The sequence below is a fragment of the Vipera ursinii genome (assembly GCF_947247035.1).
Source record: "Vipera ursinii genome assembly, contig: scaffold_137, whole genome shotgun sequence".
NCBI classification, from domain to species: Eukaryota; Metazoa; Chordata; class Lepidosauria; order Squamata; family Viperidae; genus Vipera; species Vipera ursinii.
In genome coordinates, this window is record NW_028148241.1 from 43,084 (window position 1) to 69,591 (window position 26,508).

The window sequence follows — 26,508 nt, forward strand, 5'->3', positions numbered from 1 at the left end:
AAGGTCAAACTGAGGGAAGTCACCTTAGATCAGCATCTGTAAGACCTGTGGTTATCTATCTATCCATCCACCTACCCATCTCAACCTCTCTGTCTATATAACAATCTGTCCGTCCGTCCATCCATCCATCCACCTACTTATCTCTGTCAGTCTATATAACAATCATCCATCCATCCATCTATCTACCCATCTCAACCTCTCTGTCTATATAACAATCATCCGTCCATCCATCCATCCATCTATCTACCCATCTCAACCTTGCTGTCTATATAACAATCTGTCTGTTCGTCCGTCCATCCATCCATCCACCTACTTATCTCTATCGGTCTATATAACAATCATACATCTATTCATCCATCTATCTACCCATCTCAACCTCTCTGTCTATATAGCAATCTATCCATCCACCTACTTATCTCTGTCGGTCTATATAACAATCATCCATCCATCCATTCATCCATCCATCCATCCATCTATCTACCCATCTCAACCTCTCTGTCTATATAACAATCATGCATCTATCTATCTGTCTGTCTATCCATCCGTCCATCTCTATCTCTCTGTATATATAGCAGCTTTTTTTTTCCCCTTCCCACTTTGCCATCTTTGGTCAAGATATATTACGTCAACCGCCTTCCCACCCTCTATTAAAAAAGCGATACTACCAAAAAAAGGGCAGTAAAGTTAATTTAGCCATATTTCTTCTCGGCCTATCCATCTGAATTCCTGCAACGCCGTGCCGGCTGGGGAATTCTGGGAGCTGGAAGTCCACAAGTCTTGAAAAAGTGGCCGAGTTTGGAGACCCCTGCTCCAGACCAGACTGGCTCTGTCCTCAACCTACGACCGCAGTTGAGCCCAACGCATTCTCTTTTAGCCAAGCGAGGCGTTTGTCGAGCGCATTTTGACCTGTTTTTACGACCGTCATAAATAGGACTCGGTTGCCAAGCCTCCGAATTCTGAGAACTGACCACCTTGGGGGCGCTGCAACGGTCATTCAGTTTGGGAAAACGGGTCACGAGTCCCATTTTTTTTCGGCAATGCTGTAAACGTCACTAAATGCGCCGTCGTATGCCGGGGACTGCCTCTGTTTCTCCTCCAGGTGGGGAGCCGTCTGGGCGTCAAGCGCTGCACAGATGACACCATGCATGTGCTGATCGATGGGGAGGACATGGGGCCGGCCGCCACTGGCGTGGCCAAGGTGAGAGGGCCACGGGCCATGCTGGCGAGGGGGGTGGGGGTGGGCGTAAAAATGGGGGCCTCCGGTCCCAGCATGACATCTGCAGAGAGGGGCCCAGCACGAGAGGGCAGGGGTCTCCCCCTCCCACAGACCGGCCTGCCCTCACCCTACGGCCACACCCCAATTTGGAGGAGGATTCTGGGGAGGGAAGAGAAGGGGGAAGACAGGAAGGATGGGAGGGAGGAAATGGGAGTGAGAAGAAGGAAGGAAGGAAAATAGACAAGGAAGGAAGGGGGTGGGAATGAGAAAAAGGAAGGTGGGAGCGAAAGGAAGGAGGAAGGGAGGGGAAGGAAGGAAAGAAAGAAGAGGAAGGGAAATTGACCAGGAAGGTAAAGGGAGTGAGAAAAAGGAAGGCGGGAGCAACAGGAAGAAAAACAAGGAAGGCGACAGGAAAAAGAAGAAGGAAAGGGAAGGGGAGGGAGGGAGGGAAATAGACAAGGAAGGACAGGGAGGGGAACGGGAAGAAGAGAAGGAAGGAGGCCGAGGGTTTCCAGAGGACCTTCAAGGCCATCCCGTCTCTCTCTCTCCTTCCTCTCTCTCCCTCTCCCTCCCTCTCCCTCCCTGTCTCTCCCTCTCTCTCCCTCTCCCTCTCTCTTCCTCTTTCCTTCCCTCTCTCTCCCTCCCTCTCTCCCTCTCCCTCCCTCTCTCTCCCTCTCTCCTTCCCTCTCCCTCCCTCTCTCCCTCCCTGTCTCTCCCTCTCTCTCTCCCTCTCTCCTTCCCTCTCCCTCCCTCCCTCCCTCTCTCTCTCTCCCTCTCTCCCTCCCTGTCTCTCCCTCCCTGTCTCTCCCTCTCACTCCCTCCCTGTCTCTCCCTCTCTCCTTCCCTCTCCCTCCCTCCCTGTCTCTCCCTCCCCCTCCCTCCCTCTCTCCTTCCTTCCCTCTCCCTCCCTCTCTCTCCCTTCCTCCCTCCCTCCCTCTTTCTCTCCGGCCTCCAGAACGTCTCCGTGGTGCTGGACCTCTACGGCCGGGTCACCTCCGTCTCCATCGTCAGCTCCAGCCTGCTGGAAGAGGCCGAGGGCACCCACCCGCCCTCCGTGGCCTCCGAGCCCTACAGCGAGGAGGAGGAGGAGCCCAGCCAGGTCCGTGCGCCTGACTCCCCTCCCCCCCTCCACACACACCTAGCACCCCCGGAGGAGAGGCCGGACTGCCTAGCAGCTAGAGCAGCCTTCCTTTCTCTCTCTCTCTCTTTTACGAGCTCTGCTCGGCCGCAAGGGTGGGGAGGGCTGGTGGTGGAGCCCCCGGGAAGGGACTGGAACAAACTGGGGGAGGGCCCGGATTGGGGAAGGGAAGGGCCCAGCGATGGCCAGTGGAAACTTCCTGATTTGGTCCCCCTCTTGTAAAAAAAGATGTTGTTGAGAGGGCAGAGAAGAGCAGCAAAGAGGAGGCCAAAAGGTAACGGAGGAAGGGTTGCAGGAATTGGGGGGTGTCGAGTGGAAAGAAGGCCTAGGGGTGATATCTGTAGTCCTCCAGTATTTGGGGGGGGCTGCCCCCAAGAAGAGCGGGGGGGGTTCCCCCCTCTTCTCCTAAAGCCCCCCCCCCCGGAGGCAGGGCAGAGGAGAGAAGCAAGGAGGGGTTTCCTGAGCGCCGGGGGAACTGCCTGCCACCGGAAGTCGCGGGCGCTGTACGCGTCTGGGGTGGTGCCGTAAGGGGTGCCCTGCTTGAGCGGGGGCCCCTCCCAACCCTGTCCTCCTGTCGCTTCAGTGCGAGAACGACCCGCCTTCCTCCGCCACGCCCCCCGTGGAGTTCCTGGAAAACCATGGGAAAAACATCCTCCTCTCCAACGGGAGCCTGACGGCCACCCGGGTCTCCAGCTACAACCAGGGCATCGTGGTGGTGGGCCAGCCTTTGCCGCAGCAGCAGCTCTTCCAGGTGGGGGGGGGGAAGGGCTGGGCTCAACCCCTGGGGGGGGTCTCTTCCCTGCCGAGGGACCGTCCGGGTGGGGAAAGGGGAGGCAGCATAAAGGGAGTCTGGCGGGCTTTGGGGCAGGCCCGGGCATGTGCAGAGTGCCGTCCGTGGGCCCTGAGCGGTGGCAGCCTCTGCTGATGCTGTTGATCAGGCTTCCTTCCCTCCCTCCCTCCCTCCCTCTCCTTCCTCCCTTCTGTCTATTTTTCTTCCTCTCATCCTCTCCCTTCTCGCCCTCTCCCTTCTTCCTTCCCTCCATCCTTCCTTGTCTGCTTCCCTCCCTCCCTCCCATCCTTTCCCTTCCTTCCTTCCTTCCTTCCTCTCTCTCCTTCTTCCTTCCCTCCATCCTTCCTTGTCTGTTTTCCTCCCTCCCTCCTTCGCATCCTTTCACTTCCTTCCTTCCTTCCTTCCTCTCTCTCCTTCTTCCTTCCCGCCATCCTTCCTTGTCTGTTTCCCTCCCTCCCTCCCATCCTTTTCCTCCCTCCCTCCCGCCTCCCTTCCATTTTCCTCCCTCCTTCCTTCTCTCCCCCTCCTCTCTCCTTCCTTCCACCTTCTGGAGAGGAAGAAGGCCAGGCTGCGTGTGCGAGTGTGTGTGTGTTTGTGTGTGTGTCTCTCTGCCCGGTTTCCCCTTCCTTCTCCCCCTCCCCGCCAAAAGGACCCCCTTCTGACCTCCTGCCCCTCTTTCCCCCCCGCCCCCCCTCTTCAGTTCCAGATCGACTCCCTGAACCCCCAGTGGACGTCCTCGCTCTCTCTGGGCGTCATCGGCAGCTCCCCGGAGCGGCTCAACTTCCCCGCCACGGCCTGCTCGCTCAAGCGCTCCACGTGGCTCCTGCAGCGCGACTCGGTCTTCCACAACTCTCTCAAGGTGCCCGGGGGGAGGGGGGCAAGGAAGGGGTGGTGGCAGGGGGGGGAGAGAGAGAGGGAGAAACCCCGCCTGAAACCGGGGCGCTGATCACCCACCCACCCACCCCGTCTTTGCCCTCCCGCTCCCCCGCCGCAGATCTGCGAGAACTACGGCCCCAACCTGGACACCTGCCCCGAGGGGACGGTGCTGGGGGTGCTGGTGGACGCCGGCGGCTGCCTTCACCTCTACATCAACGGCATCGACCAGGGCGTGGCGGCCCAAGACGTGCCCAGCCCTTGTTACGTGCTGGTCGACCTCTACGGGCAGTGCGAGCAGGTGAGGGTCCAGCCGGGACGGAGGAGGGAGGATTAATGGTTCTGACTGTCAGGAAATTCCTCCTTAGTTCCAGGTTGCTTCTCTCCTTGGTTAATTTCCATCCGTTGCTTCTTCTCCTGCCTTCAGGGGCTTTGGAGAATAGCTTGACTCCCTCTACTTTGTGGCAGCCCCTGAGATACTGGAAAACTGCTATCCTGTCCCCCCTCATCCTTCTCTTCATTAAACTAGACACCCCCAATTCCTGCAACTGTTCCTTATATGTTTTAGCCTCCAGTCCCCTGATCGTCTTTGTTGCTCTTCTCGGCACTCTGTAATTATGCCAGGCTGACAACACTATTTAGAATAGAATTAGAATTAGAATAGAACAGAACAGAACAGAATAGAATAGAATACAGAATAATAAAATATAGAATAGAATAGAACAGAATAGAATAGAATAGAATAATAAAGTACAGAATAATAAAATACAAAATAGAATACAATAGAACACAATAATAAAATACAGAATAGAATAGAATAGAATAGAATAGAATAATAAAGTACAGAATAATAAAATACAGAATAGAATAGAATAGAATAGAACAAAATAATAAAATGCAGACTAGACTAGACTAGACTAGACTAGACTAGACTAGACTAGACTAGACTAGAATAGAATAGAATAGAATAGAATAGAATAGAATAGAATAGAATAGAATAGAATAGAATAGAATAGAATAGAATAGAACAGAGCTGGTAGGGACCTTGGAGGTCTTCTAGTCCAGCCCCCTGCTCAAGCAGGAGAACCTACTCCATCTCAGACCATCTATCCCTGCAGTTAAGTTGCCCACCTTGGCTCATCTCCTCCAGGCCGAGCCATCTGCTGTTAAGTGTGATCTTGAGTGGTCACTAAGTGAACAGGGATTACCTCTGAAAAGTCACCCGGCTGAGTTTCTCGCCCCCCCCCCCCCCGGCACCAAACTACGCTTTGAAAGAGCCACCGTCTGGCTTTTTCCTGCCAAGCTGAGCAAAGGAGGGAGGGAGCCAGCTGCTGCCCCCCCCAAAGTCAACCTCCCCCCCCCTAATCTGGAGGGGCAGAGTTCCCATTGTGCGTGGGTTAGGGTTTCCTGGCCGCTTCTGCAGGGAATCTGACCCGACTTATGACGAGAGGCTCTTGGTTTGTTTTTTGTTTTTCCTAGGTCACCATCGTGACCAACGACGCTCCCGCCGTGGGAGCCGAGAGCACGGACCCCCAAGGACAGGGGGGCATGGAGAAGGCCGACATGGTGGACGGTGAGCGCGGGGGGGGGGCGCTTTCTGGGAAGTCAGCACCCTCCCCTTCCGCTTTCCCTTTTGACAATCCTGGTTGGATTTTTAAACAAACTGGGTTTCCCCGCTCGCAACCCGTCTCGTGGCTCTACGGTTTGGGGAATGGAGGGGGGTCCCCTGGTCTTCGAGGAATGGGGTTTCCAAAGCAAAGTAGGGTTCGCGATCCGCACCGGAGGACCCCCCTAACCCGCCTCTGCCTTCCCCCCCCCCTTCCAGGCATCAAGGAGAGCGTGTGCTGGACCCCCCCCGTGGACCTCAACCCCGCCAAGTCCTGCGAGTATCAGTCGCTCTGCGCCCGTTTCAAGGACCTGCTACTGCTGCCTGGTGAGCCCCACGGGGCTGGCGAGGGAGAAAAAAGGCCACTTTGGGGTACTCCTCGACTTACGACCACGGCGGGCCCCAGAATTTCCCAGAGCTAAGCCAGACGGTTGTTAAGTGATAACATGATGAAATGGAAACGCACACACACAAACAAAAAACCGAATTCGGGTCCAACCCCCCCCCCCCGAGACCTGCCCCTCTGGGGGCTGCCTTCCTAACCGTGTCTGCCCCCCCAATCTCCCCCCCTAGATGCCTATTTCGCCGAAGACCCCAAGCCAAGCCTTTGCTACTGCGAGGCGTGCCGCAAGCCGCGAGGCGAGGAGGCCTACTACAAGCGGGGGGAGCCCCCCCGGGACTACGCCTTGCCTTTTGGGTGGTGCCGCTTCACCCTCAGGTACCTTGGGGGGGCCCTGTGGGAGGGGGGGTCTTGGGGGGCAGCAGGGCATCCTCGACGTAACAGCCGTTCGTTTAGCGCAGGGGGTCTCCAAATTTGTAAGACTTGTAAACTTTAACTCCCAGAATTCCTCAGCCAGCGTGAGGCAACTGTGACTCTTTAATGACTTGTAAAGTTCAACTCCCAGAATACCTCAGCCAGCGTGAGGGAACTATGTCCTTTTTATGACTTGTAAACTTCAACTCCCAGAATACCTCAGCCAGCGTGAGGGAACTATGTCCTTTTTATGACTTGTAAAGTTCAACTCCCAGAATACCTCAGCCAGCGTGAGGGAACTATGTCCTTTTTATGACTTGTAAAGTTCAACTCCCAGAATACCTCAGCCAGCGTGAGGGAACTATGTCGTTTTTATGACTTGTAAACTTCAACTCCCAGAATACCTCAGCCAGCGTGAGGAAACTATGTCCTTTTTATGACTTGTAAACTTCAACTCCCAGAATACCTCCGCCAGCGTGAGGGAACTATGTCCTTTTTATGACTTGTAAACTTCAACTCCCAGAATACCTCAGCCAGCGTGAGGGAACTATGTCCTTTTTATGACTTGTAAACTTCAACTCCCAGAATTCCTCAGCCAGCGTGAGGGAACTGTGACCCTTTAATGACTTGTAAAGTTCAACTCCCAGAATTCCTCAGCCAGCCTGAGAGAACTATGACCATTTTATGACTTGTAAACTTCAACTCCCAGAATACCTCAGCCAGCGTGAGGGAACTATGTCCTTTTTATGACTTGTAAACTTCAACTCCCAGAATTCCTCAGCCAGCCATGCCTCTCTCTCTCTCTCTTCCCCCCCCCCCCCCCGCCATACTTCCAAGAGTGGAGAGATTGCAGAGGAAGGGATCACAAGAGAGTAAACAGGCCACAATGGGCATACCTATCAAAAGGAATGCATTTGTCCCAGGGCATTCTGGGAGTTGAAGCCCACATGTCTTTAAGCCGTTACCGGGGCCCTGAACAAAGTGATGGGTGGCCATTTTGGATTCTTAGGACCTCGCAGTCCCGGGATCTAAATTCGGACGCTCAGCAGCCGACTCGCGTTTATGAAGGTCACAGCATCCCAGGCTCATGTGATTCCCGTTTTGCGACCTTCCCATAAGCAACCTGGGCGGGGAGCCAGATTCACTTAACAACCGTGCGGCTGACTTAGCCCCTGCCGTTATTCGCTTAACGGCAGCCCTGGCAAGGAAGGTCGTAACACGGGGCGAATGGAATTTGCTTATCGGACGTCCCAAAAGCCAGTCCCTGCAGCAATTCGCTTAACAGCAGAGGCGAGGAAAGTCGTAAAAGGAGGTGGGACTCGCTTAGCGACCGTCTCGCTTAGCGAGTGAAATTTTAGGCTCCATTCGGGCCACAAGTTGAGGATTCCCCGCGTGAAGATGTGGCTGTCGCAGTCTGAGTTCAGGAAGGGGTTTTCCGGACCACCCGGGTTTTCGCCTGCCCACGCACCATTTTTAAAAAAATTATTTTATTTTTTGCAGAACAAGCCCCCGCTTGGAAGGGGCCAGCACCGCTAAGAAGTGGCACATGGCCTATCACGGGACGAGCATCGGAGCGGTCCGCCGCATGTTGGATCAAGGGGAGCTGGTGCCCGGTAAGCGACGGCGCCCGTTGGCACGAGGGGCAAAGGCACTGGGTCTGAAAACCGGGAGACTGTGAATTCTAGTCCAGCCTTCGACACAAAGCCAGCCAGGTGACCTTGGGCCGGCCAGTCTCTCTTAGCCCTCGGAAGGCCGCAAACGGCAAACCCCCTTCCTGGGAAAAATGGTTGAGAAAGCTGCCAGGGACCGTTCAGGAGTCCCCCCAAAATTGCATCCAGTGCTGTATTTGGGGGGGCGGGATGTCTGCAAAACAGGAATGTGGGGCGGGGAGGCTGAGGTAGAAGACTTGGGGGGGCTCAGCGGGGTGGTAGGAGGCTCTCTCTTGGGACTGGTGGTGCCCCCCCTCCCCACTCTCCAACGGATGCTAATGTGAGCTGGCCCTCCGGTTTGCCCCCCCCGGCGCTCCCCAAAACACACAACGGCACCCTCCTTCCTTTGCCCGCAGGGAGCGCGTCCATTCTCAGCTGCCGCCCGGTGAAGGCCGATCCGCAGGGAGGGGGCGCCGGCAGCGGCACCAACGGGGGCTACCTGGAGGCGGAGGAGAACAGCGTGCAGGGCCGGGAGGAAGCCCCCCACGTCCTCCTCTCGCCCACCCTGCGCTACGCCGGGCTGGAGCCTTTCGCCACCAAAGTGCAGTAGGTGTCGCCCGTGGCCGGCCGGATTGTGTGGGGGGGGGGTTGGAGGGGGAGATGTCCTAGCGGGACCCCCCCACACACACACACCGGAGAGGGGGGAGCCTGCAGGGTGGGGGTGGGGGTGTGTGAAAAAGTCCAAATTTGATCCCAGGAGAGATTCAACCTAGAAATAAAGAGGAATTTTTCTGACAGTGAGGACAAACAGCCAGTGGAACCGCTTGCCACCGGAAGTCGTGTGAGCTTCATCCCGGGAGGCTTTCAAGAAGAGACTGGAACGCCATTGGTTGCAAATGGTGTAGGGTCTCCTGCTTGGGTGGGGGGTTGGACTAGAAGACCTCCAAGGACCCCTCCAACTCTGCTATTCTGTTCTGTTTTAGGTCTAATTCTGTTCTCCACTCTGTTCTATTCTATATTCTATTCTATTCTATTTTTCTAATTCTATTCCTATTCTATTCTACGTTATATATTCTCTTCTGTTCTATATTCTATTCTATTCTATTCTATTCTATTCCTTATTTCTATTCTATTCTATTCTATTCTATTCTATTCTATTCTATTCTATTCCTTATTTCTATTCTATTCTATTCTGTATTCTATATTCTATTCTATATTCTATTCTATTATTTGTAATTATATTCCTATTCTATGTTCTATGTTCTATTCTGTATTCTGTTGTATTCTATATTCTATTATTTCTAATTGTATTCCTATTCTATTCTACGTTATATACAGGGAGTGCAGAATTATTAGGCAAGTTGTATTTTTGAGGATTAATTTTATTATTGAACAACAACCATGTTCTCAATGAACCCAAAAAACTCATTAATATCAAAGCTGAATATTTTTGGAAGTAGTTTTTAGTTTGTTTTTAGTTATAGCTATTTTAGGGGGATATCTGTGTGTGCAGGTGACTATTACTGTGCATAATTATTAGGCAACTTAACAAAAAACAAATATATACCCATTTCAATTATTTATTTTTACCAGTGAAACCAATATAACATCTCAACATTCACAAATATACATTTCTGACATTCAAAAACATAACAAAAACAAATCAGTGACCAATATAGCCACCTTTCTTTGCAAGGACACTCAAAAGCCTGCCATCCATGGATTCTGTCAGTGTTTTGATCTGTTCACCATCAACATTGCGTGCAGCAGCAACCACAGCCTCCCAGACACTGTTCAGAGAGGTGTACTGTTTTCCCTCCTTGTAAATCTCACATTTGATGATGGACCACAGGTTCTCAATGGGGTTCAGATCAGGTGAACAAGGAGGCCATGTCATTAGATTTCCTGCTTTTATACCCTTTCTTGCCAGCCACGCTGTGGAGTACTTGGACGCGTGTGATGGAGCATTGTCCTGCATGAAAATCATGTTTTTCTTGAAGGATGCAGACTTCTTCCTGTACCACTGCTTGAAGAAGGTGTCTTCCAGAAACTGGCAGTAGGACTGGGAGTTGAGCTTGACTCCATCCTCAACCCGAAAAGGCCCCACAAGCTCATCTTTGATGATACCAGCCCAAACCAGTACTCCACCTCCACCTTGCTGGCGTCTGAGTCGGACTGGAGCTCTCTGCCCTTTACCAATCCAGCCACGGGCCCATCCATCTGGCCCATCAAGACTCACTCTCATTTCATCAGTCCATAAAACCTTAGAAAAATCAGTCTTGAGATATTTCTTGGCCCAGTCTTGACGTTTCAGCTTGTGTGTCTTGTTCAGTGGTGGTCGTCTTTCAGCCTTTCTTACCTTGGCCATGTCTCTGAGTATTGCACACCTTGTGCTTTTGGGCACTCCAGTGATGTTGCAGCTCTGAAATATGGCCAAACTGGTGGCAAGTGGCATCTTGGCAGCTGCACGCTTGACTTTTCTCAGTTCATGGGCAGTTATTTTGCGCCTTGGTTTCTCCACACGCTTCTTGCGACCCTGTTGACTATTTTGAATGAAACGCTTGATTGTTCGATGATCACGCTTCAGAAGCTTTGCAATTTTAAGAGTGCTGCATCCCTCTGCAAGATATCTCACTATTTTTGACTTTTCTGAGCCTGTCAAGTCCTTCTTTTGACCCATTTTGCCAAAGGAAAGGAAGTTGCCTAATAATTATGCACACCTGATACAGGGTGTTGATGTCATTAGACCACACCCCTTCTCATTACAGAGATGCACATCACCTAATGTGCTTAATTGGTAGTAGGCTTTCGAGCCTATACAGCTTGGAGTAAGACAACATGCATAAAGAGGATGATGTGGTCAAAATACTCATTTGCCTAATAATTCTGCACTCCCTGTATTCTCTTCTGTTCTCTTCTGTTCTATATTCTATTCTATTCTATTCTATGTTCTATTGTATTCTATATTCTATTCTATCATTCTATTCTATTCTATTCTATTCTATTCTGTATTCTATATTCTATTATTTCTAATTCTGTTCCTATTCTATATTCTGTTCTGTTCTATTCTCTGCTATATTGTGTTCTATGTTCTATTGTATTCTCTATTCTATTCTATTCAAATGGCAGCCAACGCAGTACACTCCAAGTTAGCAAACGTCGTTTTTCCTGCCCCTACGTCCACGCACAACAAAACAAAACAGAGCTTTGATTTGTCCCATTGGCGGCTGTCTTGAATTTTGGGCCCCACCCTGGAGACTCTTCTGCCAGAAGCAGTTTGGGACGTAGGAAAAGCCGAGCGCGGCTAGAATATTTTTTTTTTTTAAAAAAAATCTCTTTTTATATTCTTTGTGTGCACACTGGTGAAAATGACCTTTAAACTTGGAAGAAGGTTTAAAAAAAACAGGAAGGCAAAAGACGAGCAAAAAAAGATTAAAATAAAATAAAAAAATGAAAGGGAGGGAAATACAGTACACCGGCCTCCGCCCGGCGACGATCTCTGCGTGTAAGTAAGCCCAGCCACATTTTATTTTTTTCACTTTTCCAGATTCAAAGACCCAAAGTCTCACCGACAGCACTCCGCCCAGGTGGCCCTGCAGGTGTGCGTGCGCCCGGGCTCCTACAAAGTCTGCCCTCCCTCGCAGGCTGCCCCCGAGCCCGTGGACCCCCGCTTCAGCAGCGCCGAGATCGAGTGGGTCACCAAGGAGAAAGGGGCGACGGTCCTCTTCGGCCTGCTCGTCCGCGTGGAATGAGGAAAAGAACCCCCCCGACCGACCGTCCGCCGTGGGACGCCACAGCTTTTGCCAAAATCCCGCGCTCCCCCCCCCTCTGCCCCGGGGAGGGGTCCGATGACGCACGGACCGGGTGGAAATGGCACGTGCCGTTGAGGGGGGCGTGGGGGGAAGAGCTCTTTTACAGCCAGACAGACTCCGTTGGGAGAGGACTCTATTGGGGAGGGGGCTGCCTCTGGGGGTGGGGGCCGTTCGCCTCCTTTTATTTTCATTTGCACAGAGACTAGACAAGCTAACGGGGCGGGGGGGGCTGGGAGACTGTTAAAAGAGCATGAAGGGGCGGGGTGTGTGGGGAATTGGGGGGGTCTTTAGTTGCCACAAAAGGACTTGGGGAAGGGTCTTTCTGACACACACACACACACACCGGGGATTTTTACAGACTTGACAACCTTTCCCCTTTTTCTGCCCCCCCCCCATCCCCGGTCTGATTCAGATTGCGTTTCCTTCCTTGCGCCGAGACCTCTTTTCCCCTGGGAAGGGATCGGGATGGGGGGGGGTCTTTTGGGGTGGGGGGAGCTGGGTCTTCTTCTTCCTCGAGGGAGACCCCCACCCACCCCCACCGGCAGGCACTTAAAAAGACCCGAATGGAGCTTGGGACGGGCTCGTCTGAACCCTCTCCGCTTAATCCGGAGTCCCTCGTCTGGATCCCCAATCTGGATCGGAGAAAAAAAACAAAAACCAAATCTCGGGGTCTTCTTTCCACACGATGTTGCATTGAAGCCCCTCGGTTTGAAGCCCACCCACCCAGCTTGGTTCATTCTTTTCTTTTTTCTTTCTGGGGGGGGGGTGTGTGGGTGTCTGGCAAGAGGTCAGATTTACAGAAGTGGCCTCCAAGCACTTCTTTTATTTTTTTTGCCTTTGGGGTGGGTGGGTGGGTGGGTGGTGTGTTTCCTAATTTTGTGTGGGGTTTTCACCAGAAGGACGCAACATGGCAGACCGGCTGCGCCCCACCCCTCCCCATAAAAAAAAAAAAAGCACACCTTAATTCCGATTTCTTTCGTTGCTCTTATTCTCCCGGTCCCACAAAGCGTTCGTCCCCGTTTAACGGGGTGGGGGGGACTAGTGGGATATGTGTGCAAACACACACACACCCCGCTCCGGCACACGCACACACCTCCCCCCTCCCTTTATTTATTGCCGTGCTGATCGTCAGACAAAACAAATGTGAAATTTTTTTCCTGGGGTGTGTGTGAAGTATGCGAGCCCCCCCTCCCCACACCGGCGCCCGTCCTCGTTTCCCCCTCCGATTTGTATTTTAAATGCTATTTATGCTGCTTCTTCACTTTATTTGTTTTGGGGGGAGGAAATGCCTTTTTTTTTACATCTTGTCGGAAGCTGGGGGGGTTCTTTCTCTGTATGTTTTTCCTCCTTCCCCCCCCCCTTTTTTGGGGACAAAACTTCAAAAAAAAATGTTCCCATCCTTTCCAAGGGTTTATAAACCACAGTTAAAACCGCTTTTTCTGTTTGTCTCCTTCGTGACTCTCCCGACAGCCCCCTCCCAAGTGGCGTTTACAAGTTCCCGTCCCCCCCCCATTGCAATTCCCCCCTCCCGTTCTCTTATTTATTACATTGCAGCCCAAGGACCAGAATTCCCGGCCTGGCTTCCAGTAAACTTAGAAATAAAACAGACTTGAGAGGAAAAAATTCTATTTTAGCGTCCAGACAAAAGGCAGATTTTGAGGTTCTTGAGAGAAGAGACAGCCATGCAATTTGTGCGTGTGTGTGTGTGTGTGTTTTGCAGGTGGTCCTTGACTTACAACGGTTCGTTTAGTGACTGTTCAAAGTTACAACAGCGTGGGAAAAAGTGACTTGCCTTTTTTTCAGAGTTACCGCCTTTGCATCGTCCTGGTGGCCATGTGATCAAAATTCAGGTGATTGGCACCTGATCCGTATCCATGATGGTGGCAGCATCCTAGAGGGGTCACGTGATCCCCTTTAGTGACCTTCGGATGAGCAGTGGTAAAGCCAGGTTCACTTAATGACGATAGGATAGGATAGAACAGAACAGAATATAGAATAGAATAGAATAGAACAGAATAGGAATAGATAGGAAATAGAATAGAAATAAGGAATAGAAAAGCATAGAATTAGAATAGATATAAAATAGAATAGAAACATGAAAGAATAGAATAGAATAATAAAATATAGAACAGAACAATGCAAAATATGGAACGGAATAGAATAAAATAGGAATAGAAATACGAAGAATAGAAATTGGAATTGAGAATCGAATAATAGAGTAGAATAGAGTGGAACAGAATAAAAATATGAAAGCATACAATAGAATAATGAGAATAGAATAATGATAAGAATAGAACAGAAATATGAAAGAATAGAAAATATGGAATAGAATAAAATAGGAATAGAAAAATGAAGAAGAGAAGAGAAATTAGAATAGAATAGAAGCTGGAAGGGACCTTGGAGGTCTTCTAGTCCAGCCCCCTGCTCAAGCAGGAGAACCTATATCATCTCAGACAAGTGACCGTCTCTAGCCTCTTCTTAAGAACCTCCAGTGATGGAGCGCCCAGGATTTCTGGTGGCAAGCAGTTCCACTGGTTGATGGTCCTCACTGTCAGGAAGTTTCTCCTTAATTCCAGGTTGCTTTTTCTCTTTGGTCAGTTTCCAAACATTGTTTCTCGTCCTTCCCTCTGGTGCTTTGGAGAATAACGTAACCCCCTCCTCTTTGGGGCAGCCCCTCAAATCCTGGAACGCTGCTATCGTGTCTCCCCTATTCCTTCTTTTCTCTATAGCCAAACCCAAATCCCGCAGCCGTTCTTTGTACATTTTAGTCTCCAGGCCTTGGATCCTCTGAGTTGCTCTTCTCTGAACTTTTTCCAAACTCTCAACATCTTTTTTGTGATACGGTGACCAAAATAGGCTGCAGGATTCCAGGTGTGGCCTCACTAGGGCTTTACAAGGCGGTACTAATACTCCGCGTAGTCTTGATTCTGTGCCTCTGTTTATACAACCCAGGATTGTGTTGGCTTTCTTGGCTGCTGCCACACATAGTGTGACTGCGGTGATTCAATTGGCATCTGTTCCAAAACAATGACATAAAACCGGGCTAAACTCATTTAACAAACGTCTTGCTTAACAACAGAAATGCTGTGGCCGTAAGTTGGTAGTCCTCTTTACGACCACAACTGACCCCAGGATTTTCATTGCTCAGCAAAGCAGCTCAGTGAACCGTGCTCAATTTTACAAGCTTCCTTTGCCACGGGACGTTAAGCAATTCACTGCAGCGAATCAGGCAGTCATTAAGTGAATCCGGCGTCCCTCCTTGACTTGGCTTATCAGAAGCCGGCCGGGAGGGACGCAAACACCGGCCCCAGGATGATGCAACCGTCGTAAATACATTCCAGTGGCCGAGCGCCCAAATTTCGCTCGTGTGACCAAGGACGATGCAATGGTCGTGAGTGCGAGGACCGATCAGAAGCCCACTTTTTCCTGCACTGTTGTAACTTGGAACGGCTGCTGAAGGAACGGTTGCAAACAGAGGACTTCCTACACCAAATCAGGCTATGAAGAATGAGCTGCTAAATTGAGAGGCTGCTAGGAAAAGGGGACCACCCAGAGAGAGAGAGAAGCACGGCTGCGGAGAGAGTGATTGACACGTCTGCTAGACAAACCCATCATCCACAGACCTGCAAGGGTGGGGTAAGGAGCACCACACCTGTCCTGTCATTGTGTGCCCACGTGTGAGATCACCACAACCCCTGGGGGCCTGGGCTGCAAGCAAGGTAGCTGCCCGCCAGATGTAATTGCCCAAGTAATTGAGCCTCAACAGGCTGGCTGGCTGGAGACCAGGTTTCAGTCTTTCTCAATAGCTCTGCAGGAAGACGGGGTGGTCTTTACCTTAACCCCTTTAAGGTAGGCCCAGGCGAGGGACAGATCCTGCAGCCAATCCAGAAATGCAATACAGGTACTCCTCGACTTACAGCCCCAAATTTATGCTGTTAAGTGCGACATTATGGTTGTTAACTGAATCTGATTTCTCCATTGTCAGGAGGTGGCAAAAGGGGATGATGATGATGATGGTAGTAGTAGTAAAGTTGGAAGGGACCTTGCAGGTCATCTAGTCTAACCCCTGCTCAGGAAGGAAACCCTAGACCATTTCAGACAAATGGCTACCCAGTGACACGCACACACACACACACACACACACACACCGGGGGACCCTGCGACTGTCACAAATACGAGTCACTTGCCCAGCATCTGAATTTTGATCAAGTGTCCATAGGGATGCTGCAAAGGTCGTCACTCTGAAAAATGGTCCGAGGTCGCTTTTTTTTTCGATGCCGTTGTCGTCTTGAACGGTCACTAAACTGTCGTAAGTCGAGGACCTGCTGCAAAGAAGACATTTCAGACCCTGTGCAAGTCAGTAACCGGTAGCGTGAAAGGCGGCAAATGCAAAAGAGGCTCATGCAGTTTGGAGTTTCCAAAGCACCGGAAAGCTTAAAGCATTCGATTTGCTGACCGTTGCTTCTTGTTCTCGAGGTCTCCTGGTGGTCTCCGATCCCAGGGCTAAATAGGGCTTGCCAACCAGTGAGCCAGCGTTCAGGCAGGGGACTGTTACAAAATGGCTTGCGACTCGGAGAGGGCACAGAGACCCCTTTGGATTGGACGGCTGCAGAGAGCTGGGACCATTTTATTGGGGTGCCTACAGCAAGCAAAGGGGCTGGACTAGATGACCTAATGAGCCCCGCTGAACCCCAGGTTTTCTGGGTGATTCTGATCACACACCCCTTCCCATAAATGTGGGGATTTGCCTCCCTTTAAAAGTTGTCTGGATTTTTGGGGGGAGGGGGGACCCCTTTAAGAGAGGTGGAGTTCAACTCCCAGAATCCTCTGCCGGCTGGGGAATTCTGGGAATTGAAGCCCAAGTCTTCAATTAAAAGGGTCAAGGTTGTGGGGGGAGGAAATTGCTTTAGTGTTAAGTGGCCAAAGCCACGCCGAGCCGCACAATTTAACCCAGGTGGGGGATCATCAAACTTGGGCCTTTTTGTGGACTTCAACTCCCAGACTTCCTCAGCCAGCGTGCCTGGCTGAGGAATTCTGGGAGTTGCAGTCCACAAGTCATCCAAGGGCCAAGTTTGATTTATCCGACTTAACCCCTCCCAACACAAAAAGTCAAGGACACGCACACACACAAACACAGAGCTCAGGAAGGTATCCACACACACAAACACACACCCACCCCCCACACACACAGCTCAAGAAGTCATCCAGACCACCCCCTACGCCTCCTTTCCAGCTTTGATGGGAAGGGGCTCCAGCTTGTCTGCTCCGAAGGGCCCCCCCTCACCTTGGCCCCCGCTAAGCTGGACTCTGGGCGCTCTCTCCCCTCGTCCTACCTCGCAAGGGCGTTGTTGGGGCAGGAAATACGCAGGGTTGGAGGAGGAGGGGCAAACGGGAGGGGGAGGAGCTTCTTCCCGGCCTGGGGATCTGGGGCGCCCCCTAGCGGGGGAGGGGGAGACTCATCAGGCGGGGGAGGGAGCCCCCCCCCCCACTTTCTGCCCCTTCCCTGCTGGGAGAAAGAGGAGAGAGCGGAGGGGAAGCCCCGCCCATCCCCGCTTGGCATTTGCATGCGGGCCACGCCCCTCCCGCCCGCTTCTCCTGGCGGGGGCGGGGCTGGGCGTGGCCGCGGCGACCCGGAAGAGGAAGCGGCGGGGGCCAAAGCGTCTGCGTGTCGGGCGGGGGGGGGTCTCCGCCGTTGCCTCCGCCGCCTTCCGGGGCTCTGCGACCGCCGCCATGCCGGCCCTGCTGGAGCGCCCGAAGCTGAGCTCGGCCATGGCCCGCGCCCTGCACCGGCACGTCATGGTGGAGCGCGAGAGGAAGCGGCAGGGTGAGAGACCCCCCCCACTCGACCCTCACAGACCCCCCCAGTTTCATATGCCCCCCCCGCTTTCAGATCCCCCCCACTGGACCCTTACAGACCCCCATTTCCGGATCCCCCCCTTTCAGACCCCCCCTTTCAGACCCCCCCACTTGACCCTTACAGGACCCCCCGTTTCGGATCCCCCCCCCCGCTTTCGGACCCCCACACCCGTCCAGCCCCCCCCCCGCCACTTCCAGAACCCCCAAGTGGTAGATCCTTCTTACGTTGAGATCGCCCCCAGCTGTAGACCCCCCCATTTGAGACACACACACAACCTGTTTCCGCAGGGGGGGCTCCCCGCACACCCTTGCAGACCCCCCCACTTCCAGCTCCCCTATTTCCAGACTCCCATTTGAGACCCCCCCCCACTTCAGACGTGCAGACACGCACATATACAGCCTATTTCCACATTCCCGCTTCGTTCTAGCCCCCCCCTTCCAGATCCCTCCACTGCAACCCCTACTTGCAGACCCCCCCATACTTCCTGAGCCCCCAGGCCCTCCATGCTTCCAGACCCCCCCCATACTTCAGGCACTTATAGAAATCCCCCACACACACACACATTTACAGATCCTACCCACTTCAGATGCTCCCCCTTTCAGAGCCCCTCCCATCTTTCCCCCGCTTCCAGACACCCCTATTTCCAGGTTCCCCTCAGTTCTGGACATCCCCCCTCCCCCGTGAATGGGGAGGGTCCCTGGGCCTCACCGCCGCCCCTCAGCCAGGGGCGTCCACCTCCCATCCCCGAACTGGGCCAGGGTCTGCCTTCTGGATGGCAAGCTTGGCTGGAAGACCCTCGTCAGGAGGGTCTCCGCCTGTAACTTTGGGGCAGGATGGTGCCCACGGCCGGGCCATTGTGGCCCCTTTAAGCCCTGTGAACTTCAACTCCCAGAATTCCTCAGCCATTTCTTTTCTTTTTTAATTTTATTTTTTTGCGGAAATCAAGATATATTACGCCAACCTCGTTCCCACCTTCTATTAAGTAAGTTACCCGATCAAAGAATTAAGTAGCCCAGTCACCTTTGTTCTTGTCCTTTACACACTGAATTCTGCTAAAACCTTGCCAGCTGGGGAATTCTGGGAGTTGAAGTAAGTCCACAAGTCTTTAAAACCTGCCACGGTTGAGGACCCCCTGGTCTGTGGGACCCTCAAAGCGAAGTTCCCTCGTGGATATAAGGGGGGGGGGTCACCTGATGGTCTTCCCCCAGTCCTTCGGCAGCTGGCGGGGCACAGTTGGCCGTGCCAGGGCTGGTGGGGGTGGGGGTGTTCACGCCCAATGATTGGCCCTATTGGATCCCAGCCTGCCAGGCTGGGGGATTCTGGGAGTTGAAGTCCGCAGGTCTTAACGCGGTCAAAGTTGGACACTTCTGCTTCTCCTCCGCGGAGCTCCTGAAAGGGGAAGGGGAGGGTGGGGGAGGCGGAGAAACGGCCCCTGGGCCTGTCCAGGTGGGTCAGCCCCTGCCCCTTTGCCAGGGGAGGGGTGGGTGGGCGCTTGACCCCCCCCCCTTGGTAGCAGCCCCCTCCCTCCCCCCCACAGAAGAAGAAGAGGTGGACAAGATGATGGAGCAGAAGATGAAGGAGGAACAAGAACGGAGGAGGAAGAAAGAGATGGAGGAGCGGATGTCCCTGGAGGAGACCAAGGAGCAGGTGGGTTCCCAGGGGTGGGAGGAACCTCAAAACAACACACACCCCCTTCCCGGCCTGGGAAGCCCCCTTGAACACCCCCTCCCTGCTCTCTCCCCCCCCCGTGCCCCCCCCCCCAGATCCAGAAGCTTCAGGAGAAACTTCTAGCCTTGCAGGAGGAGAAGCATCAACTCTTTCTCCAGCTCAAGAAAGTCCTGCACGAAGAGGAGAAACGCCGTCGCAAGGAGCAAAGGTGGGCAGGGGGCTCTCCCCTCCCTCCCCCCAACCGCCTTCCTGTCTCCAGCAGACCCCAGGCGATCTGGAGGACTAGCCCGGCCGCCTCCAGGGCATGGATGGAGGTGGGGAGAGAGACCCCTCGGCCCCGGGAAGACCCTTCGTCTCTCTGCGCTGGGCTGGTTTTCCTTGCAGGCGTCTCGTGACCCGACTGAGTGACGGCATCAGGGCTAGAAGGGAGCGGCGGGGAGGGGAGGGGGAGGTTTCCCCAGAGAGGAGGAGGATGGGGGAAAGGAGAAGGAGATGGAGAAAAGAAAGAGAAGAAGAGGATGGAGAAAAGGAAAGATAGAAAGAAAAGGAGAAGAGGACGGAGAAAAGGAGGTAGAAAGAAGGAGAGGAAGAGGAGGATGGGGAAAAAGGTAGAAAGAAGGAGAAGAGGAGGAGGAGGAGATGGGGAAAAGAAAAGAGGATGGGGAAAAGAAGGTAGAAGGAGGGGAGGAGGATGGAGAAGAGACGAAGAAGAAAAAAATGGATGGAGAAAAAAGGTAGAAAGAAGGAGAGGAAGAGAAAGATGGAGAAATGAAAAGGTAGAAAGAGGAGGAGGGGGAGGACGGGGGGGCGGAGTCCCTGGTGCTCTCTGAGCTGGGGGGGCTTTCCTTGCAGACGTCTCACCACCCGACTAGGGACACCCCCCCCCTCAGTGCTGGGGAGGGGCCTGAGGCTGGAGGGGTCAGGGACTCCTGGTGTCTTCTCAATCTGCGGAGTGGCTCGCTGGCGGCCCCTGAGCGGGGAGCTCCATGCCACCCGGGGGGGGGGCACTGACGGCTTTCCCTCGCTCTTTCCCACCCACCCCGCAGCGACATGACCACCTTAGCGGCGGCCGCCTACCAGCAGGGGATGGCTGTGCACGCTGGGACCCACATCCTCAACATGCAAGGTGGGTCAGAACTCCGTCAGAGGGGGGGGCGGAGGCGGCTGAGATCCCGGCAGGGAGGGGGCCCAGGGCATCGGTGGGGTCTGCAGCCCCGGAGAAGCAGGTGCACTGAGGGGGGGGGGCTGGAGAAGCAGCCGGAGGGAGTTGGCGTTTCCCTTCCTCTCCCCCAAAAAACATCTTTACAACGGAGTCGAAAATCTCCGTCGCTAAGCGAGAGACGGCTGTTAAGTGAGTTTTTGCCCCGTTTTTACCACCTTCCTCGCCACCGCCGTTAAGCGGATCACTGCAGTTTGTGACGTCAGTCACCCAGTCGTTAAACGAATTGGGCTTTCCCCTCCCCATTGACTTTGCTTGCCCGAAGGTCACAAAAGGGGATCACTTCACACACACACACATACACACGACGCTGCGACCGTCATAAGCGTGAGTCACTCGCCAAGCATCTGAATTTTTGATCGTGGGGGGACGTTGCAACGGTCGTTAAGGGTGAAACGGATGGGATGTCCCTTTTTTCTCCCGCCGTCCTGACTAAATGCTAAACGAACAGTTGGCAAGAGCCACCCGAACAACTAGTCCTCGACTTAACGGCCACAATTGAGCCACCCAAAACTTCTGTCATTAAGTGAGACGTCAGGTGAATTTGGCCCCGTTTTTTGATGACCTTCCTTGCCACAGTCGTTAAGCCACATCCGTCACAAACATGAGTCAGTCGCAAAGCCTCTTGATTTCGATCACATGACCCTGGGCGGGGAGAATGCAGCGACGGTCGTTGCTAAGTGTGAAAAACGGTCCTAAGTCGCTTTTTCCGGTGCCGCTGTAACTTGGGACTGCCTGTATTTGGTTGTATATGTATGTGTGTGTGTGAGAGAGAGAGAGAGACGTGATTCCCCTTTTTGCGGCCTTCAGACCAGCAAAGTTCACACACACACACACACAAACGGTATGCCGCGTCCGTCACAAACATGGGTCAGTTGCAAAGCCTCTGGATTTCGATCACATGACTCTCGGGGGGGGGGGTTGCAGCGACGGTCGTTAAGTGTGAAAACGGTCCTAAGTCGCTTTTTCCGGTGCCGCTGTAACGTGGGACTGCCTATGTGTGTGTGTGTGTGTGTGCATGCGTGCGTTTTATTGATTTTTAACATGCACCTTAATATTTGGCAAACCTCGTGTTGTCTGGGTCAGGGTTTAAAAAACAATCATTATTTTCTATAATTCTATTTATCCCTATAATAGCTTTGCTTGATTTCTTCTCCTTCCCATAATATTCGTTCTTGCCAACCTTAAATTAATATGGTTCTTCTTTAAATAAATTGACAACTAAATACAAACATCTTTCTCGCGTTCCTGCACATAATAACCGCATCAATACAAAGCTTCTTTTCGTTGATCGTCTCGATGGCCTCATCATGTTCACATTCTTATTTAAAATTTGGTTTTCCCCACAATATTCAACACATCCGCACCGACTTTTTTTCTCATTCCAGCCATCGAGTTTTGACACTTCTCGTATCTTTTGTTTTTTAAAGACAAAATGGAGAAAAACATTTTTTTTCTATAAACCGTCCCAACATGTTTATATTCTTCGTGTCAAAAAACCCCCCCAAAGATGAAAGAAAAAAAGTAAGAAAGAAAACATGCTATATTATTATTTTAGGGACTCGTGGCGAACTTATTTTTGAGCATAAGGATAGAGCCCAGCAAATAAATTGAATGCTAATAAATAAATAATTTAATAAATTGCCTTCTCCGTAGGGAGCCCAGGTGGACACAACCGGGCAGCCACCCTCATCCCAGCTGACCGGGCCAAGCAGATGTTCGGACCGCCGGTTATCACGGTAAAGATCCCCAACGGGTGAACAAACGGGGGGGGGGGAGCCTGTTTTATTCAAAATCTGGGGGTGGGCCAGCCTTGTCTTACCTGGGGGAGGGGCTGGGTGCGTGTGTCAGAACCTCCCATTTGAATTCAGAATAGCAGAGCTGGAAGGGACCTTGTGGGTCATCTAGTCCAACCCTCTGCTCAAGTGTACCATTTCTGACAAGTGGCTGTCCAGTCTTCTGAATAGAATAGAATAGAATAGAATATAGAACAGAAGAATAGAATAGAATAGAATATAGAATAGAATAGAATAGGAATAGGAATAGAATAGAATAGAATAGAATAGAATAGAATAGAATAGAATAGAATAGAATAGAATAATAAAATACAGAACAGAATAGAATAAGAATAGAAATAGAATATAGAATAGGAATAACAATAGAATAGAATATAGAATAGAATAAAAATAGAATAGAATATAGAATAGGTTCACGTGGTGTAGTAAGATGGAGGGTCTGTTGTCACTGTGTGTTGGGGGTGGGAGCACAAAGGGAGGCTCAGCTAATCTCAATGTACACATAGTTGTACTTTGACAATAGTTTCATTTCATTTCATATAGAATAGAATAGAATAGCACAATCCCTGCGCATGGCAACCGTCGTAAGTGTGAGTCAGTTGCCAAATGTCCGAATTTTGATCACGTGACCCCAGCACGGCTGCAACGGTCGTTAAGGATGAAAAATGGCCCGAGGTCTCTTTTTTCCAGCGCCGGTGTAACTTCGAACAGTGGCTAAATGAGCTGTTGTAAGTCGAGGACTATCTGTACAACTCTTGAGCGAGGAAAATTCCGTCTTTCAGGACTGGAGCCTCCAGCAAGAGAGACCCGAGGCTGCTTCTGATCCCCACTTTCGGGGGGGGCGGTGTGTGTGTGTGTGTCTCTTCTCCCCAACAGACACGGCACTTTGCTACCCAGCCAGCTTTCCCGGCCGGCACCCCAGAACACGGGCAGTACCAGGGCAGCCAGACCGGGCACAGCCCCTACGCCGTGGGGCAGGGCCAGCACACGGTGCCCGTCAGCTACGCCAGCAGTCAGTCCATCCGAGGTGAGGAGGGGGAGGGCCACCTGAGACACCTGCGGGGCAGAACAGGCCGGGATTAAGCCAACATCCCCGTCTCCTCCTCTTCCTCCTCCTCCCCCCTTCCAGGACCCTCGGCTTTCTCCACGATGCAGTATTTGCCCCAGCAACAAGCTGGTTACGCCATCCACGGTCACTTCCCCGCTGCCCAGGCCGGTAAGATCCGGGATCAAGGATTCGGGGAGGGTCCGTGAGGTCATCCATCCCATCCCCCTACTCGGAGCAGGCGGCCAGCCCAGGAATCTTTGTGCCGTTTGCACCTTTGAAACACGTCCCTTTTGGGAGGGTGATTGTGCCTTTTTTTTTTTTTTGCCCCTGCTTAAGGGTTCATCCCGCCCAGCACCACCATCCCTCTCCAGAAGCAGCTGGAACACGCGAACCAGCAGTCCGGATTTTCCGATTCGGTGAGTTCGGATCCTGAGCGTTTTCCGGCTTGGCAGGATCCGGTGCAGGCATTTTTCAGAGGAGCGGGCTATTCAAGCTGGCAGGTTGGTCTAGTGGTTGAGAGACCAGGCTAGAAACCAGGAGACGGCGAGTTCTAGTCCCACCTTAAGCGTAAACGCCGGCTGGGTGACTGGGGAAATCACCAGGCGATGGGGATTTCTAGTCCTGTTTTAGCCATGAATTTGAGCCAATCATCAGTAGGCTGTGATTTCTAGTCCGACCTCAGGCACAAAAGCCAGCTTGGTGAATTTCGGTCGATCACCAGGAGCCGTGAGTTCTAGTCCCGCCTTAGGCACGAAAGCCCGTTGGGTTACTTTGGGCCAATCACCAGGAGACGGTGAGTTCTAGTCCTGCCTTAGCCACGAAAGCCCGCTGGGTGACTTTGGGCCGATCACCAGGAGCCGTGAGTTCTAGTCCCGCCTTACGCATGAAAGCCGGCTGGGTGACTTTGGACCAATCACCTCCATGTTTCCCTGTCAGATGTGGCAGGTAGAAAGGCGTCTATAGAACAAAAATATTTTGGGGCAGCCTGGAAGTATCTAGACGGGTTGAGTGCGCTCCCCGTGCCCTCCAGCGGGGGGGGTCCATTTCGGAGAAGGCGGGGCCTGATCCTTTGCACTTCCCCCCCCTTTTGTCTTCCAGTCGACCCTCCGGCCGATGCACCCGCAGGCCCTCCACCCGAACCAGGGTCTCCTCCAAGCCCCCCAGCTCCCGGTTCAAATGCAGACCACCGCCAAGGTAAGGCCGGGATTGTGCGTTTGTGTGGCTGTCTGTGGCTGTGTGGGTGCCATGATTGCAGTTCAATTTTGCTGCTCCCTTCGGGCAGGTCAAGTCGCCGGCCCTTTTCCTTTCTCCATCCTGCTCGGAGCTGCTGGCCGAGGGCTGAATTTATTCTTTTTTTAGTTATTGATTATCTTTTAAGTTCTTTACTACATCGGCCTGGCCTCCTCCCTCCCTCCCTCCCTCCCTCCCTGGGCTTCAAGGCAAGATAATCCAGGCAAGAAACAAGGATAAAAGATTTTTTAAAAATGGACGACAAGAGCGGAAGGGAAATTGTTCAATCGGCTTTTTTTTCATTTTATTTTTTCTTTCTGCTTTTTTCCCCCACTCGTCCTGCAGCCCACTTTGGCCTACACTCACCCAGCCCGGCCTGCCTCTCCGGGCAGCTTCCCACAGCAGCCCCACACGGTAGGTTTTCCTTTCGACAGGCAGGAGGGGCGAGGGAGTTAAAGCAGAGGCCGCTGGGGGACTAGAACTCCCGTCGCCTGGTGACTTATCATCACTTGGTTGGCTTTCATGCCTAAGGCAGAATTGGAACCCGCCGCCTCCCAGTGATTGGCTTAAAGCCACCCAGGCAGCTTTCGTACCTAAAATGGGACTAGAACTCACTGTCTCCTGGCGATGGGGCCAAAGTCACCTAGTTGGCTTTCATGCCTAAAGTGGGACTAGAACTCACTGTCGTCTGGTGTTTGGCTCCTAGTCACCCAGACAGCCTAAGGCGGGACTAGAACTCACCATCTCTCCTGGTGATTGCTCCAAAGTCACCTAGCTGGCTTTCATGCCTAAGGCGGGACTAGAACTCACCGTCTCCCGGTGATTGGGCCAAACTCAGCCAACTGGCTTTCATGCCTAAATAAGGACTAGAACTCACAACCTCCTGCTGACTTTTCTAAAGTCACCCAGCTGGCTTTCATAAAGCGGAACTAGAACTCACCATCTCCTGGTGATTGGCCCAAAGTCACCCAGCCGGCTTTCACGGCTAAGGCAGGACTAGAACTCAGCGTCTCCCCGTGATTGGGCCAAAGTGACCCAACTGGCTTTCGTGCCTAAATGAGGACTAGAACTCACCATCTCCTGGTGATTGGCCCAAAGTCACCCAGCTGGCTTTCATGCCTAAGGCGTGACTAGAACTCAGCGTCGCCTAGTTTCCGGATCACCCCTTAAGAGTTACATCCAACCTGATCGTGTCCAATAGCAAGTTTTGTGTTTTAAAACCTCTTTTTCTCTCAACGGCTTCTCTCTTTCAGTCTGGCTTCCAAGCTTCTCCCCAGGCCGCAACTCGGCACCCTTTTATACAGCACCCGCAAGGTCAGCGTTTCTACCACAAGTGAGCCCCTGGCAGACAGACACACACAGACACACACACACACACCCTGGCTGCTTCAGAGTCCTTCCCCGCCTGCGTGCCCGGCCTGAATTCGAAAAGCCTCTCTCAGACGAGTGTGTCCCTTCCTGCCTTCCTCTCCACAACTGTCATGAATTTTGCCAAATTGCAACCGTGGCGTTCTCCAAATACATCCGTGTGGCTTTCATTTCACGGAGGGCGAGCGTGGTGTGGTTTGTTCCGGCCTCCCGTCTCACCCCGTTGAGCGTTGGGGTGGGGAATGGTGTGAGTGCAAATCACGCTGCAGCGAAGAAAGGGGAAACCAGGTGTCTCTGCACACAATGCAAGGGTCTTCAAACTTGGCCCTTTTATCGCTTGTGGACTTCAGGCTGGCTGAGGAATTCTGGGACTTGCACGTCATAAAGGGGTCAAACTTCCCTCACGCTGGCTGAGGAATTCTGGGAGTTGAAGTCCACAAGTCATCAAAGGGTCATAGTTCCCTCAGGCTGGCTGAGGAATTCT

General features: G+C 52.5%; 2 protein-coding genes across 2 annotated transcripts in view; both read left to right on the plus strand.

Annotated features, from left to right (window-relative positions):
• The window catches only part of NEURL4 (neuralized E3 ubiquitin protein ligase 4), a gene marked incomplete at its 5' end in the record, with an annotated part of 30,073 nt that extends 16,801 nt beyond the window's left edge, over positions 1 to 13,272 (plus strand). Inside the window, 11 exons of the mRNA XM_083380243.1 lie at positions 1,100 to 1,198; positions 2,172 to 2,315; positions 2,938 to 3,105; positions 3,845 to 4,003; positions 4,139 to 4,318; positions 5,497 to 5,590; positions 5,843 to 5,950; positions 6,197 to 6,341; positions 7,878 to 7,990; positions 8,443 to 8,632; positions 11,574 to 13,272. Coding sequence (XP_083236369.1) covers positions 1,100 to 1,198; positions 2,172 to 2,315; positions 2,938 to 3,105; positions 3,845 to 4,003; positions 4,139 to 4,318; positions 5,497 to 5,590; positions 5,843 to 5,950; positions 6,197 to 6,341; positions 7,878 to 7,990; positions 8,443 to 8,632; positions 11,574 to 11,778 — 1,605 coding nt within the window. The 3' untranslated portion in view covers positions 11,779 to 13,272. The remainder of the gene's footprint in view (positions 1 to 1,099; positions 1,199 to 2,171; positions 2,316 to 2,937; positions 3,106 to 3,844; positions 4,004 to 4,138; positions 4,319 to 5,496; positions 5,591 to 5,842; positions 5,951 to 6,196; positions 6,342 to 7,877; positions 7,991 to 8,442; positions 8,633 to 11,573) is intronic.
• A 4,197-nt stretch (positions 13,273 to 17,469) lies between these two features.
• GPS2 (G protein pathway suppressor 2) lies at positions 17,470 to 26,199 on the plus strand. The gene is made up of 11 exons (XM_083380245.1): positions 17,470 to 17,662; positions 19,233 to 19,342; positions 19,459 to 19,571; positions 20,410 to 20,489; positions 22,239 to 22,321; positions 23,255 to 23,405; positions 23,508 to 23,594; positions 23,763 to 23,842; positions 24,525 to 24,620; positions 25,002 to 25,070; positions 25,910 to 26,199. The coding sequence occupies exons 1-11, from the start codon at positions 17,569 to 17,571 to the stop codon at positions 25,991 to 25,993; spliced, it is 1,047 nt and encodes a 348-aa protein (XP_083236371.1). The 5' UTR covers positions 17,470 to 17,568; the 3' UTR covers positions 25,994 to 26,199.
• Positions 26,200 to 26,508: the final 309 nt, after the last annotated feature.